The sequence below is a fragment of the Rattus norvegicus genome, chromosome 12, assembly GCF_021556685.1.
Source record: "Rattus norvegicus strain SHRSP/BbbUtx chromosome 12, alternate assembly SHRSP_T2T, whole genome shotgun sequence".
NCBI classification, from domain to species: Eukaryota; Metazoa; Chordata; class Mammalia; order Rodentia; family Muridae; genus Rattus; species Rattus norvegicus.
The window spans coordinates 9,495,005-9,516,824 of NC_141545.1; the positions used below are offsets into that span (position 1 = coordinate 9,495,005).

General features: G+C 39.2%; 1 protein-coding gene across 1 annotated transcript in view; it reads right to left on the reverse strand.

Moving 5' to 3' along the window:
- The window catches only part of Vom2r60 (vomeronasal 2 receptor, 60), a 114,462-nt gene that overhangs the window by 81,488 nt on the left and 11,154 nt on the right, over positions 1–21,820 (reverse strand). The window contains 2 exon segments of the mRNA NM_001099480.1: positions 490–759; positions 3,413–3,455. Of these exon segments, the coding sequence (NP_001092950.1) occupies positions 490–759; positions 3,413–3,455 (313 nt within the window).

The following is a 21,820-nucleotide window of genomic DNA, read 5'->3' on the forward strand; positions in this document are numbered from 1 at the left end:
TTATTCACTATTTTAATTTTTCTTTTTTCTTTTTGTCTCCTTTTCTTTCTTTATTTTTGCTAAGGATTCTAAGTAAACCTGTAGCTCACTGTTTTGGTTACCCTGACTAGTCTGTGACCTGCTTAATCAGAACTTAAGTTACAGATTTTTATTGTTTACTATTGGTTTTATATGAGTGATAGATATTCAAAGTAAGGTTCTCATGCTTGTGTATCAATGACTTTAGGCACAATGCTGCTTCTCTATACCACGTTTTGTGCAGGAATAGAAACCCTGACATCATAACTTTACACTCACGGTTCCCTGCAATCACTGTGTGCTCCAGCCTATTCCTTTTTTTTGTCCTGAATACATCACAGAATACTTACACTTTGGGATGATAAACTTTGTCAGATGCATAAGCACATGTTTCTTTTATCCTCTTTTAGTACCTTGGACAGGGACTGGTGTATAAGTGATTTTATCTTTCTTCACTTAATACATTCTCACCCTTGGATATTTGTAGAGTTCTAGCAGTGTCCCTATATTGGTAGATATTATCCATGATATGCCTGTTAGGGCTGCAATTGACTTCATTTCTCTCCTACACGTGTAATTAGGCACATACTTCTTTGGCCCAGAAAGCCATGTGATACATCTATTCAATATCCACCATTCATTGAACAGTACATTATATATATCATATCCCAGAGACACATTGGGTAAAATATGAGGGTTTCTGTTGATCTCCTCAATGGCATAAACCATTGCCAGAACAATCTGGTAGTTTTTTAAATTTAACCTGCACAGAAGATATAAGAATATTTAGGGCTGCTCTGGTTTGAATGTCAAATAATTTCATATGTTAATACCCTGTCCTCAGTTGATTACATTATTAATGAAGTGTACAGAACTTTCAAGAAGTTGAGCCTTCCTGGAATTGGGTCATTAGGGACAGGCATTTGGGCTTTATTGTCACTTTACTTACTGTCAAAACTCTTGTTTCCAGAGTGAAAATATAACATAGCCAGCCAACTTCTAGCTCCTACCATTCTTATTTTCCTGCCTGGTGTCAAGTCTTACCTAACATGACGATCAAAATCTCTCTGAAGTGTAAGCCAAAATAAGCTCCTTTTCCTTACCTTGTTTTTGTTATGGTATTTTTGTCACTGTAATAAAAATATTAGCAAGAGAAAATATTCAAAGCAGGACTGTTATTTTGTATGCAACATAATTACGTTCATGGATTAAATGCTTATATCTTTATATTATTAGCATTTTCAAATTTATAACCTTTTGTGTTGGGATTATCATGTGTTTTTTAAGTTAGTAGTGTTATCTGGTCATGGTGCTGGAGCTTCATGAATGAGATTAGCATAGTTATGAAATCCCAGGGACAATACTCACTCACTAGCCATCTTGGAGAAGCTGGTTGGAAACATGGCCTTGGGAGAAAATTCAGAATAAATTTCAGATTTCAGTGCATAGGAGTTAGGCTTCTGGAAATTACAGTACCTGCATTAGAGTCTGTAAAGCACATTCAATTTTTTTTTGTAGATTGGTCTCTTTCCCAAAGAAAGAGCTCGATCTACCTTTTTAACCTACTTTTAATAGGGGTTATCAAACTCCTTTTTTTTTTGACATTTTTCTTTTATTGGATATTTTTTATTTTCATTTCAATGTTATCCCTTTCTCTGGTTTCCCCTTCAGAAAACTGCTATCTCCCCTGCTTTTATGAGGGTGCTCCCCCACCAACCCAGCCACTCTGTCCCCCCTCTCCACCCTGATATTTCCCTACCCTGGGCACTGAGCCTTGACAGGACCAAAGGCTTTTCCTCGCATTGATGCCTGAAAATGTCACATATGTGGCTGCTACATATGTGGCTGGAACCATATCCATCCTTATGTACCCTTGGAATGGTGGTTTACTTCCTGGGAGCTCTTGGTGTGTTGGTCGGGTTGGTTAATATTGTTGTTCTTCTTAGGGATTGCAAACCTCTTCTGCTCCTTCATTCCTTTTTTTTTTTACCTCTTCCACTGTGGACAATGTTCTCAGTTCAATGGTTGGGTATGAGCATCCACCAGTGTATTGTCAGACTCTGTCAAAGCCACTCAAGAGACAGCTCCTTCCTTCAGGAAGCATTTATTCAGTATATTGTCTGGGTTTGGTGGCTGAATATGGCATGGATACCTAGGTGGTACAATCTCTGGTTGGCCTTTTTCTTCAGTCTCTGCTCCACTCTCTGTCTCTATGTCTCCATATATCCTCCTGTGAGTATTTTTGTTCCCCTTTCTAAGTAGGTGTGAAGCATCTACACTTTGGTTTTCCTTCTTCTTGAGCTTCATGTGGTCTATGAATTGTATCTTGGGCATTCCCAGATTTAGGGCTAACATTTGCTTATCAGTGAGTTTCATATCATGTGTGTTTTTTGTGTTTTGGTTACCTCATTAAGGATATTTTCTAATTCCATCCATTTGCCTATGAATTTCATGAAGTCAGTGTTTTTTGTCTAGAGCTGAGGACCAAAACTAGGGCCTTGATCTTGTGTGGCAAGCACTCTGTCACTGTGCTAAATTCCCAACCCCTAAGTCATTGTTTTTAATAGGTGAGTAGTACACCATTGTGTGAATGTACCACTTTTTTATTCATTCCTCTGTTGAATGACATCTGGGTTCTTTCCAGCTTCTGGCTATTACAAATACGGCTGCTATGAACATAGTGAAGCATGTGTACTTGTTATATATTAGAGCAATTTTTTGGGTACATGTCCAGGAGTGGTCTAACTGGGTCATCAGGTAGTATTATGTCCAATTTTCTGAGATCCACCCCGAGTGTTTGTGCCAGCTTTCAGTTCCAGCAACAATAGATGCAGGACCAATGGAGTGTTTCATTTTCTTCACATCCATGCCAGTGTATGGTGTCACCTGGCTTTTCAATCTTAGGTATTCTGCCTGGTGTGAGGTGGAATCTCAGAGTTGTTTTGATTTGCATTTCCCCGATGACTAATGATCCTGAACATTTTTAGGTTCTTCTCAGGCATTTGATATTCCTCATTTGAGAATTCTTTGTTTAGCCCTGTACCCTGTTATTTAATAGGGTTATTTGATTCTCTGGAGTCTAACTTCTTGAGTTCTTTGTATACATTGGATATTAGCACTCTATTAGATGTAGGATTGGTAAATATCTGTTCCCAATCTGTTGGTTGCTCTTTTGTCCTAATGAGAGCTTCCTTTGCCTTACAGAAACTTTTCAGTTTTCTGAGGTCCCATTTGTTGATTCTTGATCTTGGAACATAAGCCATTGGTGTTCTGTTCCTCAAAATTTTCCCTGTGCCTGTGTCTTAAAGGCTCTTTCCATTTTTTTATTCTATTAGTTTGAGTGTATCTGGTTTTATGTGGATGTGCTTGATCATCAAGGACTTTAGCTTTGTACAAAGTGAAAAGAATGGATAAATTTGCATTCTTTTACATGCTGACTTGCAGTTGAACCAGCACTATATGTTGTAAATGCTGTGTTTTTCCATTGAATGGTTTTGCTCCTTTGTCAAAGATCAAGTGACCATAGGTATGTGGTTTATTTCTGGTTCTTCAATTCTATTCCATTGATCTACCTGCCTGTTTCTGCATCAATACCAGATCCCACCTTGAGAGCTGGTGTCCCAGGAGTACTGACACACAAGCTTACAGGAGGGTCAAACCACTATAAGAGACAGCAAGATCAGCTAATCCCAGAGATAAACAGATGATGAGAGGCAAGTGGAAGAAAATAAGCAGCACACACCAAGGCCACTTGGCAAATTCAGAAGCCAGTTCTCACACCACAGAAAGTCCAGTATTCTCTTTTAAAATCACACCTTATGATGATGTTAAGTGACTTTAGGAAGGCATAAATAAGTCAATGAAATAAATATAGGAAAACACAGGTAAACTGGTAGAAGCCCTTTAAAAGGAAACACAAAAATCCCTTAAAGCATTACTGGAAAACAAACCAAACAGGTGAAGGAATTGAACAAAACCATCCAGGAAACAAAAATGGAAAAAAGAAACAATAAAGAAATCACAAAGGGAGACAACCCTGGAGATAGACAACCTAGGAAAGAGATCAGAACTCATACATGCAAGCATCACCGACCGAATACAAGAGATAGAAGAGAGAATTTCAGGGGCATAAGATACCATAGAAAATATTGACACAACACTCAAAATGCACAACACAAAAAATCCTAACCCAAAACATCCAGGAAATCCAGGACACAATGAGAAGAGCAAACCTAAGGATAATAGGTATAGAAGAAAGTGAAGATTCCCAACTCAAAGGGCCAGTAAATATCTTTAAAAAAATTACAGAAGAAAACTTCCCTAATCTAAAGAAAGAGATGCCTGTAAGCATACAAGAAGCCCACAGAACTCCAGACAGATTGGACCAGAAAAGAAATTCCTCCCATCACATTATAATCAAAACACCAAATGCACTAAACAAAGAATATTAAGAGCAGTAAGAAAGAAAGGTCAAATAACATATTGAGACAGACCTATCAGAATTACACCAGACTTCTCAACAGAGACTGTGAAAGCAGGAAGATCCTGGGCAGATGTCATACAGAACCTAGGAGAACCCAAATGCCAGCCCAAGGTACTATATGCAGCAAAACTCTCCATTAACATAGATGGAGAAACCAAGATATTCCATGACAAAATCAAATTTACCCAATATCTTTCCACAGATGCAGCCTTACAAAGGATAATAAATGGAAAACCTTAACACAAGTAGGGAAGCTACATTCTAGAAAAAACCAGAATGTAATCTTCTATCAACTAACTCAAAAAGAAGATATCCTAAATTTAATTCTACCTCTAACAGCAAAATGGTAGGAAACAATAATCATTGGTTCCTAATATCTCTCAGCATCAATGGACTCAATTCCTCAATAAAAAGACAAAGACTAACAGCCTGGGTAGTTAAACAGGACCCTGCATTTTACTGCACACAGGAAATACACCTCAGTGACAAGGAGAGACACTTTCTTAGACTAAAAGGCTTGGAAAAAGTTTCCAAGCAAATGTTCCCAAGAAACAAACTGGAGTAGCCATTCTCATATCAAATAAAATTGACTTTCAATTAAAACTTATAAAAAACCATAAAGAATAGTTCATATCCCTCAAAGAAAAGTTTACCAAGATGAACTTTCAATCCTGAGCATCTATGGCATAAATGCAAGGGCAAATACATTCATAAAATAAACTTTACTAAAGTTCAAAGCATCCATGCGTGACACACAATAATAGTAGGAGACTTCAACACTCCACTGTAATGGACAGATCATTGAAACAGAACCTAAACAGAGATATTTTGAAACAAACACATGTTATGAAGCAAATGGATTTAACAGAAATCTGTAGAATATTTCATCCTAAAACAAAAGAATACACCTTCTTATCAGCATTCATGGTACCTTCTCCAAAATTGACCTTCTTGACCTCGATGACAAAACAAGCCTCAACATTAGAGCATGATAGACATAATCCCATGCATCCTATCAGATCACCATGGAGTAAGGCTGTTCTTCACTAATAACATAATAACAGACCCACAGACCCATGAAAGCTGAACAATGCTCTACTCAATGATAACTTGGAGGACATAAAAAAGAAATTAAAACTTTTTTAGAATTTAATTGTAATGAATGCACAACATACCCAAAATTTATGGGACACAATGAAAGCAGTGCTAAGAGGAAAACTCATAGCTCTCAGTGGCTCCAAAAAGAAACTGGAGAGCGCATACACTAGCAGCTTGACCTCATACCTGAAAGCTCTAGAACCAAAAGAAGCAAATATACCCAAGAGGAGTAGCGGGCAGGAAATAATCAAACTCAAGGCAGAAATCAACCGAGGAGAAACAAAAAGAACTATACAGAGGATCGAAAAAACCAGAAGCTGGTTCTTTGAGAAAACCAACAAGATAGACAAACCCTCAACAAGACTAACCAGAAGTCACAGAGATTAGTATCCAATTAACAAAATTAGAAATGATAAGAGAGACATAATAAAAAAAACTGTGTGAATCCCTGGCCCAAGAGGAAACTGTATAAGGCCTCTGGGCTCCCGTGGGGGAGGGCCCAGGAGCAGCAGGACCCCTGCCTGAGACACCGCCGGAACCTGAAGGAAACAGACCGGATAAACAGTCCTCTGCACCCAAATCCCATGGGAGGGAGAGCTAAACCTTCAGAGAGGCAGACAAGCCTGGGAAACCAGAAGAGACTGCTCTCTGTACATACATCTCGGACGCCAGAGGAAAACACCAAAGGCCATCTGGAACCCTGGTGCACTGAAGCTCCCAGAAGGGGCGGCACAGGTCTTCCTGGTTGCTGCCGCCGCAGAGAGCCCGTGGGCAGCACCCTGCGAGCAAACTTGAGCCTCGGGACCACAGGTAAGACCAACTTGTCTGTTGCAAGAAGGCTGGCTAATGAAATCGGGACACACAGAGGCAGAATTCCTCTAGAACCGGGCACGTCCTGTGTTTACCGGAAGTCCCACACTCGCAGATCCCGGCCCGCAGCAGCTCTCTGCTCCCAGACCCCGTGGGAAAGAGACCTCTCCGCCTGGTCAGGTGGGCACTCCTGAGGCTGCATAAGCTCCCGGAAGGGGCGGCACAGGTCTTCCTGGTTGCTGCCGCCGCAAAGAGCCCATGGGCAGCACCCGGCGAGCGAACTTGAGCCTCGGGACCACAGGTAAGACCAACTTTTCTGCTGCAAGAAAGCTGCCTGGTGAACTCAAGAAACAGGCCCACAGGAACAGCTGAAGACCTGTAGAGAGGAAAAACTACACGCCCGAAAGCAGAACACTCTGTCCCCATAACTGACTGAAAGAGAGGAAATCAGATCTACAGCACTCCTGACACACAGGCTTATAGGACAGGACAGCCTAGCCACTGTCAGAAATAGCAGAACAAAGTAACACTAGAGATAATCTGATGGCGAGAGGCAAGCGTAGGAACACAAGCAACAGAAACCAAGACTACATGGCATCATCGGAGCCCAATTCTCCCACGAAAACAAACATGGAATATCCAAACACACCAGAAAAGCAAGATCTAGTTTCAAAATCATATTTGATCATGATGCTGGAGGACTTCAAGAAAGACGTGAAGAACTCCCTTAGGGAAACACAGGAAAACATTAATAAACAAGTAGAAGCCTACAGAGAGGAATCGCAAAAATCCCTGAAAGAATCGCAAAAATCCCTGAAAGAATTCCAAGAAAACACAATCAAACAGTTGAAGGAATTAAAAATGGAAATAGAAGCAATCAAGAAAGAACACATGGAAACAACCCTGGATATAGAAAACCAAAAGAAGAGACAAGGAGCTGTAGATACAAGCTTCACCAACAGAATACAAGAGATGGAAGAGAGAATCTCAGGAGCAGAAGATTCCATAGAAATCATTGACTCAACTGTCAAAGATAATGTAAAGCGGAAAAAGCTACTGGTCCAAAACATACAGGAAATCCAGGACTCAACGAGAAGATCAAACCTAAGGATAATAGGTATAGAAGAGGGTGAAGATTCCCAGCTCAAAGGACCAGTAAATATCTTCAACAAAATAGAAGAAAACTTCCCTAACCTAAAAAAAGAGATACCCATAGACATACAAGAAGCCTACAGAACTCCAAATAGATTGGACCAGAAAAGAAACACCTCCCGTCACATAATTGTCAAAACACCAAACGCACAAAATAAAGAAAGAATATTAAAAGCAGTAAGGGAAAAAGGTCAAGTAACATATAAAGGCAGACCTATCAGAATCACACCAGACTTCTCGCCAGAAACTATGAAGGCCAGAAGATCCTGGACTGATGTCATACAGACCCTAAGAGAACACAAATGCCAGCCCAGGTTACTGTATCCTGCAAAACTCTCAATTAACATAGATGGAGAAACCAAGATATTCCATGACAAAACCAAATTTACACAATATCTTTCAACAAATCCAGCACTACAAAGGATAATAAATGGTAAAGCCCAACATAAGGAGGCAAGCTATACCCTAGAAGGAGCAAGAAACTAATCGTCTTGGCAACAAAACAAAGAGAATGAAAGCATACAAACATAACCTCACATCCAAATATGAATATAACAGGAAGCAATAATCACTATTCCTTAATACTCTCAACATTAATGGCCTCAAATCCCCAATAAAAAGAAATAGATTAACAAACTGGATACGCAACGAGGACCCTGCATTCTGCTGCCTACAGGAAACAAACCTCAGAGACAAAGACAGACACTACCTCAGAGTGAAGGCTGGAAAACAATTTTCCAAGCAAATGGTCAGAAGAAGCAAGCTGGAGTAGCCATTCTAATATCAAATAAAATCAATTTCCAACTAAAAGTCATCAAAAAAGATAAGGAAGGACACTTCATATTCATCAAAGGAAAAATCCACCAAGATGAACTCTCAATCCTAAATATCTATGCCCCAAATACAAGGGCACCTACATACGTAAAAGAAACCTTACTAAAGCTCAAAACACACATTGTACCTCACACAATAATAGTGGGAGATTTCAACACCCCACTCTCATCAATGGACAGATCATGGAAACAGAAATTAAACAGTGATGTCGACAGACTAAGAGAAGTCATGAGCCAAATGGACTTAACGGATATTTATAGAACATTCTATCCTAAAGCAAAAGGATATACCTTCTTCTCAGCTCCTCATGGTAGTTTCTCCAAAATTGACCATATAATTGGTCAAAAAACGGGCCTCAACAGGTACAGAAAGATAGAAATAATTCCATGCGTGCTATCGGACCACCACGGCCTAAAACTGCTCTTCAATAACAATAAGGGAAGAATGCCCACGTATACGTGGAAATTGAACAATGCTCTACTCAATGATAACCTAGTCAAGGAAGAAATAAAGAAAGAAATTAAAAACTTTTTAGAATTTAATGAAAATGAAGGTACAACATACCCAAACTTATGGGACACAATGAAAGCTGTGCTAAGAGGAAAACTCATAGCGCTGAGTGCCTGCAGAAAGAAACAGGAAAGAGCATATGTCAGCAGCTTGACAGCAGACCTAAAAGCTCTAGAACAAAAGGAAGCAAATACACCCAGGAGGAGTAGAAGGCAGGAAATAATCAAACTCAGAGCTGAAATCAACCAAGTAGAAACAAAAAGGACCATAGAAAGAATCAACAGAACCAAAAGTTGGTTCTTTGAGAAAATCAACAAGATAGATAAACCCTTAGCCAGACTAACGAGAGGACACAGAGAGTGCGTCCAAATTAACAAAATCAGAAATGAAAAGGGAGACATAACTACAGATTCAGAGGAAATTCAAAAAATCATCAGATCTTACTATAAAAACCTATATTCAACAAAACTTGAAAATCTTCAGGAAATGGACAATTTCCTAGACAGATACCAGGTAGCGAAGTTAAATCAGGAACAGATAAACCAGTTAAACAACCCCATAACTCCTAAGGAAATAGAAGCAGTCATTAAAGGTCTCCCAACCAAAAAGAGCCCAGGTCCAGACGGGTTTAGTGCAGAATTCTATCAAACCTTCATAGAAGACCTCATACCAATATCATCCAAACTATTCCACAAAATTGAAACAGATGGAGCCCTACCGAATTCCTTCTACGAAGCCACAATTACTCTTATACCTAAACCACACAAAGACACAACAAAGAAAGAGAACTTCAGACCAATTTCCCTTATGAATATCGACGCAAAAATACTCAACAAAATTCTGGCAAACCGAATTCAAGAGCACATCAAAACAATCATCCACCATGATCAAGTAGGCTTCATCCCAGGCATGCAGGGATGGTTTAATATACGGAAAACCATCAATGTGATCCATTATATAAACAAACTGAAAGAACAGAACCACATGATCATTTCATTAGATGCTGAGAAAGCATTTGACAAAATTCAACACCCCTTCATGATAAAAGTCCTGGAAAGAATAGGAATTCAAGGCCCATACCTAAACATAGTAAAAGCCATATACAGGAAACCAGTTGCTAACATTAAACTAAATGGAGAGAAACTTGAAGCAATCCCACTAAAATCAGGGACTAGACAAGGCTGCCCACTCTCTCCCTACTTATTCAATATAGTTCTTGAAGTTCTAGCCAGAGCAATCAGACAACAAAAGGAGATCAAGGGGATACAGATCGGAAAAGAAGAGGTCAAAATATCACTATTTGCAGATGATATGATAGTATATTTAAGTGATCCCAAAAGTTCCACCAGAGAACTACTAAAGCTGAGTAACAACTTCAGCAAAGTGGCTGGGTATAAAATTAACTCAAATAAATCAGTTGCCTTCCTCTATACAAAAGAGAAACAAGCTGAGAAAGAAATTAGGGAAACGACACCCTTCATAATAGACCCAAATAATATAAAGTACCTCGGTGTGACTTTAACAAAGCAAGTAAAAGATCTGTACAATAGGAACTTCAAGACACTGAGGAAAGAAATTGAAGAAGACCTCAGAAGATGGAAAGATCTCCCATGCTCATGGATTGGCAGGATTAATATAGTAAAAATGGCCATTTTACCAAAAGCAATCTACAGATTCAATGCAATCCCCATCAAAATACCAATCCAATTCTTCAAAGAGTTAGACAGAACAATTTGCAAATTCATCTGGAATAACAAAAACCCAGGATAGCTAAAGCTATCCTCAACAATAAAAGGATTTCAGGGGGAATCACTATCCCTGAACTCAAGCAGTATTGCAGACAGATAGACCAATGGAATAGAATTGAAGATCCAGAAATGAACCCACACACCTATGGTCACTTGATTTTTGACAAAGGAGCCAAAACCATCCAATGGAAAAAAGATAGCATTTTCAGCAAATGGTGCTGGTTCAACTGGAGGGCAACATGTAGAAGAATGCAGATCGATCCATGCTTATCACCCTGTACAAAGCTTAAGTCCAAGTGGATCAAGGACCTCCACATCAAATCAGACACACTCAAACTAATAGAAGAAAAACTAGGGAAGCATCTGGAACACATGGGCACTGGAAAAAATTTCCTGAAGAAAACACCAATGGCTTATGCTCTAAGATCAAGAATCGACAAATGGGATCTCATAAAACTGCAAAGCTTCTGTAAGGCAAAGGACACTGTGGTTAGGACAAAATGGCAACCAACAGATTGGGAAAAGATCTTTACCAATCCTACAACAGATAGAGGCCTTATATCCAAAATATACAAAGAACTCAAGAAGTTAGACCGCAGGGAAACAAATAACCCTATTAAAAAATGGGGTTCAGAGCTAAACAAAGAATTCACAGCTGAGGAATGCCGAATGGCTGAGAAACACCTAAAGAAATGTTCAACATCTTTAGTCATAAGGGAAATGCAAATCAAAACAACCCTGAGATTTCACCTCACACCAGTGAGAATGGCTAAGATCAAAAACTCAGGTGACAGCAGATGCTGGCGAGGATGTGGAGAAAGAGGAACACTCCTCCATTGTTGGTGGGATTGCAGACTGGTAAAACCATTCTGGAAATCAGTCTGGAGGTTCCTCAGAAAACTGGACATTGAACTGCCTGAGGATCCAGCTATACCTCTCTTGGGCATATACCCAAAAGATGCCTCAACATATAAAAGAGACACGTGGTCCACTATGTTCATTGCAGCCTTATTTATAATAGCCAGAAACTGGAAAGAACCCAGATGCCCTTCAACAGAGGAACGGATACAGAAAATGTGGTACATCTACACAATGGAATATTACTCAGCTATCAAAAACAATGACTTTATGAAATTCGTAGGCAAATGGTTGGAACTGGAAAATATCATCCTGAGTGAGCTAACCCAATCACAGAAAGACATACATGGTATGCACTCATTGATAAGTGGCTATTAGCCCAAATGCTTGAATTACCCTAGATCCCTAGAACAAACAAAACTCAAGACGGATGATCAAAATGTGAATGCTTCACTCCTTCTTTAAATGAGGAAAAAGAATACCCTTGGCAGGGAAGGGAGAGGCAAAGATTAAAACAGAGACTGAAGGAACACCCATTCAGAGCCTGCCCCACATGTGGCCCATACATATACAGCCACCCAATTAGACAAGATGGATGAAGCAAAGAAGTGCAGACCAACAGGAGCCGGATGTAGATCGCTCCTGAGAGACACAGCCAGAATACAGCAAATACAGAGGCGAATGCCAGCAGCAAACCACTGAACTGAGAATAGGTTCCCCATTGAAGGAATCAGAGAAAGAACTGGAAGAGCTTGAAGGTGCTCGAGACCCCAAAAGTACAACAATGTCAAGCAACCAGAGCTTCCAGGGACTAAGCCACTACCTAAAGACTATACATGGACTGACCCTGGACTCTGACCCCATAGGTAGCAATGAATATTTTAGTAAGAGCACCAGTGGAAGGGGAAGCCCTGGGTCCTGCTAATACTGAACCCCCAGTGAACTAGACTATGGGGGGGAGGGCGGCAATGGGGGGAGGGTTGGGAGGGGAACACCCATAAGGAAGGGGAGGGGGGAGGGGGATGTTTGCTCGGAAACTGGGAAAGGGAATAGCACTCGAAATGTATACAAGAAATACTCAAGTTAATAAAAAAAAACTGTGTGAATTAACAACATCATCAGATTCTAGTACAAAAGCCTATACTCAACAAAATCTGGAAAATGTGGATGAAATGGACAATTTTCTAGACAGATATTGGGTATTAAAGATAAATCAGGATCAGATAAACAATCTACACAGTCCCATGTCTCCTAAAGAAATAGAAGCAATCTGTAAAAGTCTCCCACCCATAAAGATCTTTGCCAATTCTACAACTGATGGAGGGCTTATATCCAAAATATACAAAGAACTCATGAAGTTAGACTGCAGGGAGACAAATAACCCTATTAAAAATGGGGTTCATATCTAAACAAAGAATTCTCAGCTGAGGAATGCCAAATGGCTGAGAAGCGCCTAAAGAAATGTTCAACATCTTTAGTCATAAGGGAAATGCAAATCAGAAGAACCTTGAGATTCACCCTCACACCAGTCAAAATGGCTAAAATAACGAACTCTGGTGACTGTAGGTGTTGGCGAGGATGTGGAAAAAAAGAAACACTCTTCCACTGTTGGTGGGATTGCAAACTGGTACAACCACTCTGGAAATCAGTCTGGAGGTTCCTCAGAAAATTGTACATTGCACTACCTGAGGACCCAGCTATACTACTCTTGGGCATATTCCCAAAAGATGCCCCAACACATAATAAAGACACATGCTCCACTATGTTTATAGCAGCCTTATTTATAATATCCAGAAACTGTAAAGAATCCAGATGTCCTTCAATAGAGGAATGGATACAGAAAATATAGTACATCTACACAATGGAATATTACTCCGCTATCAATAATGATGACTTTATGAAATTCATAGGCAAATGGATGGAACTGGAAAATATCATCCTGACTGAGGTAACCCAATCACAGAAAAACACAGATGGCATGCACTCATTGAGATGTGGATATTATCCCAAATACTTGAATTATCCTAGATTCACAGAACACATGAAACTCAAGAAGGATGACCAAAATGTGAATGCTTCACTCCTTCTTTAAAAGGGGAACAAGAATACCCTTGGGAGGGGATAGAGAGGCAAAGTATAGAACAGAGGCTGAAGGAACGCCCATTCAGATCCTGCCCCACATGTGGCCCATATATATACAGCCACCAAACTAGATAAGATGTATGAAGCAAAGAAGGGCAGGCTGACAATAACCGGATGTAGATCTCTCTTGAGAGACACGGCCAGAATATGGCAAATACATAGGCAAATTACAGCAGCAAACCACTAAACTGAGAATGGGACCCCTGTTGAAGGAATCAGAGAAAGGACTGAAAGAGCTTGAAGAGGCTTGAGACCCCATATGAACAACAATGCCAAACAACCAGAGCTTCCAGGGACTGAGCTACTACACAAAGACTATACATGGACTGAACCTGGGCTCCAACTGCATAGGTAGCAATGAATAGTCTAATAAGGGCACCAGTAGAAGGGGAAGCCCTTGGTCATGCCAATATGAACCCCGAGTGAACAGGATTGTTGGGGGGAGCTGTAGTGGGGGGAGGATGGGGTGCAGAACACCCACATAGAAGGGGAGGGGGAAGGATTGGGGGATGTTGGCTTGGAAACTGGGAAATATAAAAACATTTGAAATGTCAATAAGAAATACCCAATTCAATAAAGATGGAGAAAAAAATTCTCCCAACCAAAAAAATCTCAGGACCAGATGTCTTTAGTACTCAACTGTATCAGACTTTCATAGAAGACCTATTACCAATATTCTGCAAACCATTGTTCAAAAGAAAAACAGAAGGAACACTACCAAATTCATTCTATAAAGTCACAATTAGGCTTATACCTAAACCACACAAAGACCCAACAAAGAAAGAGAACTTCAGACCACTTTCACTTGTGAATATTGATGTCAAAATACTCAATAAGGTTCTCGAAAATGGAATCGAAGAACACATTAAAATGATCATCCATCATGATATACTAGGCTTCATTCCATGGATGACAGGATTGTCCAATATACAGAAATCTATCAATGTAATCCTCTATGTAAACCAACCCAAAGAAAAAGCTCATGTGATCAACTCATTAGATGCTGCAAAGACTTTTCACAAAATTCAACACCCCTTCATGGTAAAAGTCTTGAAAAGATGAGGAATTCAAGGCCTATACCTAAACACAGTAAAAGCAATATACAGCAAACCAGTAGTCAACATCAAACTAAATGGAGAGAAACTTGAAGTAATCCCACTAAAATCAGGGACTAGACAAGGCTGCCACTCTCTCCTTACCTATTCAGTATAGTACTTGAAGTCCTAGCCAGAGTAGTTAGACAACAAAAAGGGTTTAAAGGGATACAAATAGGAAAAGAAAAAGTCAGCATATCATTATTCACAGATGATATGATAGTATACTTACATGACCCCCAAAATTCCACCAGAGAACTCCTAGAGCTGATATACAACTTTAGCAAAGTGGCTGGATATACAATTAACTCAAACAAATCAGTAACCTTCCTCTACTCAAACGACAAACAGGCTGAGAAAGAAATCAGGGAAATGATGACACCCTTCATAATAGTCACAGATAATATAAAATACCTTGGTATGACTCCAACCAAGCAAGTGAAAGATCTGTATTAAAAGAACTTTGAGTCTCTGAAGAAAGAAATCGAAGATTTCACAAGAGGGAGAAATCTCCCATTCTCATGGATTGTCAGAATTGATATAGGAAAAATGAACATTTTTGCCGAAATCAATTTATAGATTCAATGCAATTCCCATCAAAATCCAAAGTCCATCCTTCACAGAGTTAGAAAGAGCAATTTGCAAATTCATTTGGAAAAACAAAAATTCAAGAATAGCCAAAGTTATCGTCATCAGTAAAAGAACTCCTGGGGGCATCACCATCCTTAATGTCCAACTGTATTTTAGAGCAATATTTATGGTATTGGTATAGAGACAGGCATATAGATCAATGGAATAGAATTGAAGAACCAGAAAAGAACCCACACACCTATGGTCACTTGATCTTTGACAAAGGAGCTAAAATCATCCAGTGGGAAAAGCACAACATTTTCAACAGTTGGTGCTGGTTCAACTGGAGGTCATCATGTAGAAGAATGCAAATTAATCTATTCTTTTCACCTTGTACCAAGCTAAAGTTCATGATGATCAAGCACCTCCACATAAAACCAGATACACTCAAACTAATAGAAGACAAAGTGCGAAAGAACCTTGAACACACAGTCACAGGGGAAAATTTCCTGAACAGAGGACCAATGACTTATGTGGTAACATCATGTTTCGACAAATGAGACCTCATAAAATTGCAAAGTTCCCATAAGGCAAAGGAAACTCTCATTAGAATAAAGAGCAACCAACAGATTAGGAAAAGATCTTTACTAATCCTACATCTGATAGAAGGCTAGTATCCAATATATACAAAGAACTCAAGAAGTTAGACTCCAGATAATCAAATAACCCTATTAAATATCAAGGTACAGAACTAAACACAGAATTCTCAACTGAGGAATATTGAATGCCTCAGAAGCACCTAAAGAAAATGTTCAACATCATTAGTCATCAGGGAAATTCAAATTAAAACAACTCTGGGATTCCACCTCACAAGATTCAGAATACCTATGTTTAAAAACTCACGTGACAGCATATGCTGGCCAGGATGTGGAAATAGAGGAACACTCCTCCATTCTTGGTGGGATTGCAAACTGGTTCAACCACTCTGGAAATCAGTCTGGTTGTTCCTCAGAAAATTGGCCATAGTACTACCCATAGTATATATAGGGTATATATACCACTCCTGGGCATATACCTAAATGATGTTCCAATATATAACAAGTACACATGCTCCACTATGTTCATAGAAGCCTTATTTATAATAGCCAGAAGCTGGAAAGAAGCCAGATGCCCTTCAACAGAGGAATCGATTCAGAAAGTGTGATTCATTTACACATTGGAATACTACTCAGCTATTAAAAGCAATGTCTTCATCAAATTCTTAAGCAAATGGATATAATTCAAAAATATCATCCTGAGTACTGTAATTCAATCACAAATAAACACCCATGGTATGTACTCACTGATAAGCTGATTTTAGACCAAAAGCTGGGAATGCCCAAGATAACAATTCACAGACCACATCAAGGTCAAGAAGACCAAAGTGTGTGTGTTTCAGAACTTCTTAGACAGGGAACACAATTATTGTCAGGAGGAAATATGAAGAGAAAATGTGATATAGAGACTGAAAGGCCTTCCAGAGACTGCCCCACATGGGGTTGCATCCCATATACAGCAACCAAACCCAGACAATATTGCAGAGGCGAAGAAGTGCATGATGAGAGGAGCCTGTGTCCTGAGAGGCTCTGCCAAAGACTTACAAATACACAGGTGTTGCTCACAGCCAACCATTGAACTGAGAACAGGGTCCACAATGGAGGAGTTAGAGAAAGAACTAAATGGATTTGCAACCCCATCAGATGAACACAATATCAACCAACCAGACTCCCCAGAGCTCCCAGGGACTAAACCACCATCCCAAGAGAGCACAGGGATTGACCTGTTGCCTCATTCCCATATGTAGCAGGGGATGAACTTTTGGGGCATCAGTGGGTCTTGGCAAGTCTTGACGTCCCAGTGTAGCAGAAAGTCAGTGTGGGAGTTGGAGGTAGAGGGTGGGTGAGTGTGAAATCTCCCTCGTAGAATATCAGGGGGGTGGTGTAGTGGATTTTTGGAGGGGAAACCAGGAAATAGGATAACATTTAAAATGTAAACAAAAAATGCAATTAAAAAGAATCACAGGAAAATACAACCAAACAAGTGAAGGAATTGAACAAATCATTCAGGATCTAAAAATGGAAATAGAAACAATAAAGAAATAAAAAAGCAAGACAACCCTAGAGATAGAAATCCTAGGAAAGAGATCAGGTTTCATAGACTCAAGCATGATCAACAGAATACGAGATAGAAGAGAGAATCTTAAGGGTAGAAGGTACAATAGAAAACATTGACCCAACACTCAAAGAAAATGCAAAATGCAAAAAGACCCTAACCCAAAAACATCCAGGAAATTCAGGACCTAATTAGAAGATCAATCTAAGGATAATAGGTATAGGAAGGGGTGAAGAATCTCAACTTAAAGGGCCAATGAATATCTTCAGCAAAATTATAAAAGAATAGTTCTTTAATCTAAAGTAAGAAATGCTCATAAGTATACAAGAAGCCTACAGAACTCCAAAAAGATTGGGCCAGAAAACAAATTTCTTTCAACAGAAAATAGTTAACACAAAAAACTCACTAAACAAAGAAAGAATATTAAAAGCAGTAAAAGAAAAAGGTCAAGTAACATATAAGGGCAGACCTATCAGAGTTACGCCACCCTTCTCAACAGAGACTACAAAAGCAGGAAGATCCTGGGCAGTTGTCATACGGAACCTAACAGAATTGAAAAGCCATCCCAGGCTACTATACCCAGCAGAACTCTCAATTACCATAGATGGAGAAACCAAGGTATTCCAAAATATAAACAAAATCAATGTCCTACAATGGATAATAGTTGGAAATCTCCAACAAAAGGAGAATAACTACACCCTAGAAAAAGCAAGAAAGTCATCTTTCAACTAACAAGAAGAAGATAACCACACAAACATAATCCTACCTCTAACAACAAAAATAATAGGAAACAACCATCATTGTTCCCTAAAATCTCTCAACATCAATGGACTCAATTCCCCAATAATAGAACATAGACTAACAGACTTGATATATAAACAGGATCCAGCATTTTGCTGCATACAGGAAACATACCTCAGTGACAACATACAATTCCTCATAGGAAAAGATTGGGAAAAAGGTTCCAGCAAATGACTTCAAGAAACAAGCTGGTGTTGCCATTCTAATATCGAAAAAAAAATAGACTTTCAACCAAAAGCTTTCAAAAAAGCTGAGGAAGGACACTTCATATTTTTCAACAGAAAAATCCACCAAGATGAACTCTCAATTCTCAATATCTAAAGTGCTAAGCACACATTGTACCTCCCACAAAAATAATGGGAGATATCAGCACTCTACTATAATGAATGGACAGAACATGGAAACAGAAACTTAACAGACACACAGGGAAATGAACAGAGGTTATGAACCAAATGGATTTAACAGATGTCTATAGAATATTTCATCCCAAACAAAAGAATTTACTTCCTTCTCAGCACCTCATGGTACCTTCTCCAAAACTGTCTATCTACTTGGTCAACAGATACAAGATGATAGAAATAATCCCATGCACTCATGCAATCACTGTTACTGAGGCTAGTTTGCAGTAACAAAAAAAATGGCAGGACACACATACCCACGCTAACTGAACAATGCTCTACTCAATGATAACTTGGTCAAGGAATAAATCACAATAAGAAATTGAAGACTCTTTAGAATTTAATTATAATGAAGGCAAAACATATCCAAACTTATGGGACACAATGAAAGCAGTACTAAGAGGAAAACTCATAGCTCTGAGTGCCTCCAAAAAGAAACTGGAGATAGCATACACTAGCAGCTTGACCTCATTTCTGAATCCTCTAGAACAAAAGGAAGCAAATACACCCAAGAGGAGTAGACAGCAGGAAATAATCAAACTCAGGGCAGAAATCAACTGGGGAGAAACAAAAAGATCTATACAAAGGATAGACAAAACCAGGAGATGTTCTTTAAGAAAACCAACAAGTTAGACAAAGCCTTAACTGGACTACCCAGAAAGCACAGAGACAGTATCCAAATTAACAAAATTAGAAATGATAAGAGAGGTATAACAAAAAAACTGTAAATTTTTAAAAAATCATCGAATCCTAGTATGAAAGACTATACTAACAGAAGAGATGTAGGTCACCTGCTGTTTGACCTTCCCTACTATCTCAGTTCCTTCTATAAAATACACATACACCCAAGTAGGCTACAGATGACAAGGTAGAGGACCTGCCCATAGACACTCTCATTCTATTCCCTGAGGCAGATACCCACTGCCCATCCCACCCCTGCCAGAAGACCAGGTAGGCTGCCTGCCTGTTGGTCTAAACCCACTCTCTTGGTTCCCTCTGGAAAACACCCTTATCATGTTAGGAATTAGTTTTGATGCTGTCTCAATTTAATTCACCTCCAAAAGCTGAGAGTTTCCACCTTAATCTGGATTTGTTTGGCCTTAAAGAAATGTTGTACAGCCAGTGGCTGGGCAGGTAGACTGAGGTGGGACCTAGCGTTTTGCTGGGGCTACAACTGGGTGAGAGAAGAAAGAAGGCAGAGATCACCATGACCAGCAAGAAGAAAGAGTAGACTTAAAGGACCTCAGATATGTGAGAATCAAGGAAAGTGACAATAGTGGCCACCTCCCCACAGTTGTGTTTTGGGTATCAGAGATGAATGGTTTAGACTTTAAAGGATGTTACCTCAGATATACCAGAAGGGAGTGTTTGCCAGCAGCTGGAAGAATTGGAACTGCCCAGCCTCTGAGCTAGTCAAGAGATTTGTTGTTAACTGGCCTGTGTGTGTGTGTGTGTGTGTGTGTGTGTGTGTGTGTGTGTGTGTGTTTGTGTGTGTGTGTGTCTGTGTGTGTCTGTGTTTGTGTGTGTGTGTCTGTGTTTATCTCTCTCTCTCTCTGTGTGTGTGTGTGTGTGTCTGTGTCTCTGTGTGTGCATGTGTGTCTGTGTTTCTCTGTGTGTGTGTGTGTCTGTGTGTGTATGTGTCTGTGTTTCTCTCTCTCTCAGTGTGTGTCTGTGTTTCTGTGTTTTTGTGTGTGTGTGTGTGTGTGTCTGTGTTTCTGTGTGTGTGTGTCTGTGTTTCTGTGTTTGTGTGTGATTGGGGAAGCTATTAATTTCCTCAATCAGACTAAAAAACCAGAGAGAGATAAGCTAGAATCTCTCCAGTCTAATGTACACAATTAAATCAAACTAGCACCATTGAAAAACTCACCTAAAATGTGACCATTTTAGGAAAGGTGAGACAAGAGTTTCTTATCCCAGACCCAACCCTCCATACTTTTTGAAAATCTGGAATATAAGACCATTCGGAAAATTAGACCAGATGCCAATAAGACAGTCCCAGGGGGAGTATTCCAGAAGAGATTGCTAGGGAGACCAAAGAATGTATTGTATTGACAACTCCAAAATTAGAAAAGAACCCTAGACGCTTCATACAGATCCTAGCAAAAATCAGGGAAAAGATCCAACAGATAAAGTGGATGATAAATACAGGAAGTCAGGTGACAATTTGCAACTGCTACTCACCCTGACTAACCTCCCAAATTATATAAACATTGAAGGAGTAGCAGAAAAATCATTTACAGGAGGAATAGTAAGTATATAATAATTATTCTACAATTGATCTCTAAATATCCCCCACAATATTTATACTATCATCTAATTGTTTGCTGTGGATAAGTATCATACCCAAATTATTTTTGAATGGCCTTACATTAAAAACATTATACTCTTGGAATGCAATATCACTCAAGTACAATTTTTTTTAATAAAAGCAAGCATTACCTATCAAGGGAAGTGATGAAACTGTCACTAACATGTTAAGTAAGTTATTGAAGGAAAGTATTATCAAACTCTCACAATCCCTTTACTTCAATAGTCCTCTTTGACTATTAAAGAAGGAACTAAGTCAATGGAGGTGAACATTAGACTCTTAGGAACATTGATCAGCTTTCTCCACAATTGCTGGGAAATTTACCTGATGCAGAAGATACATTCATAAAATTTTGGATTTACAACCAAAATTTTGTTTGCACCATAGACTTATCAGACATTTTATTTAGCATTCCAATCCATGCTTGTTCTTGAGACCTTACTAATTTAACCTGGAACAATGAACAGTGCAGATTCAAAGGAGTGCCTCAAGGCTATAAGAATAGCCCCAGTTATTGTTCATGTGACACTAATATGATCACTGCAAAAGCCACCTAAATCAGATTGCATACTTTTAAGCTATGTACATGATATTTTGATTGTAGTATACAACTAAGGACACTGTTCATAATTATATGGAGACAGTAACTGATATTCTGGTACATGATGGCTGAACACGGTAAAGACAAGGTGAAAAGACCAGACACCTCAACAAAGTTTTTAGGTGTGTTATGGACTTGGACAAGATTTTAAATATTTTAACTATCCCCTAGTCCCAGGGAAAAATTCAGTTGCACACCTAATTGGTATGTTTGCATGCTGGAGGAATCAAATACCATATTTACA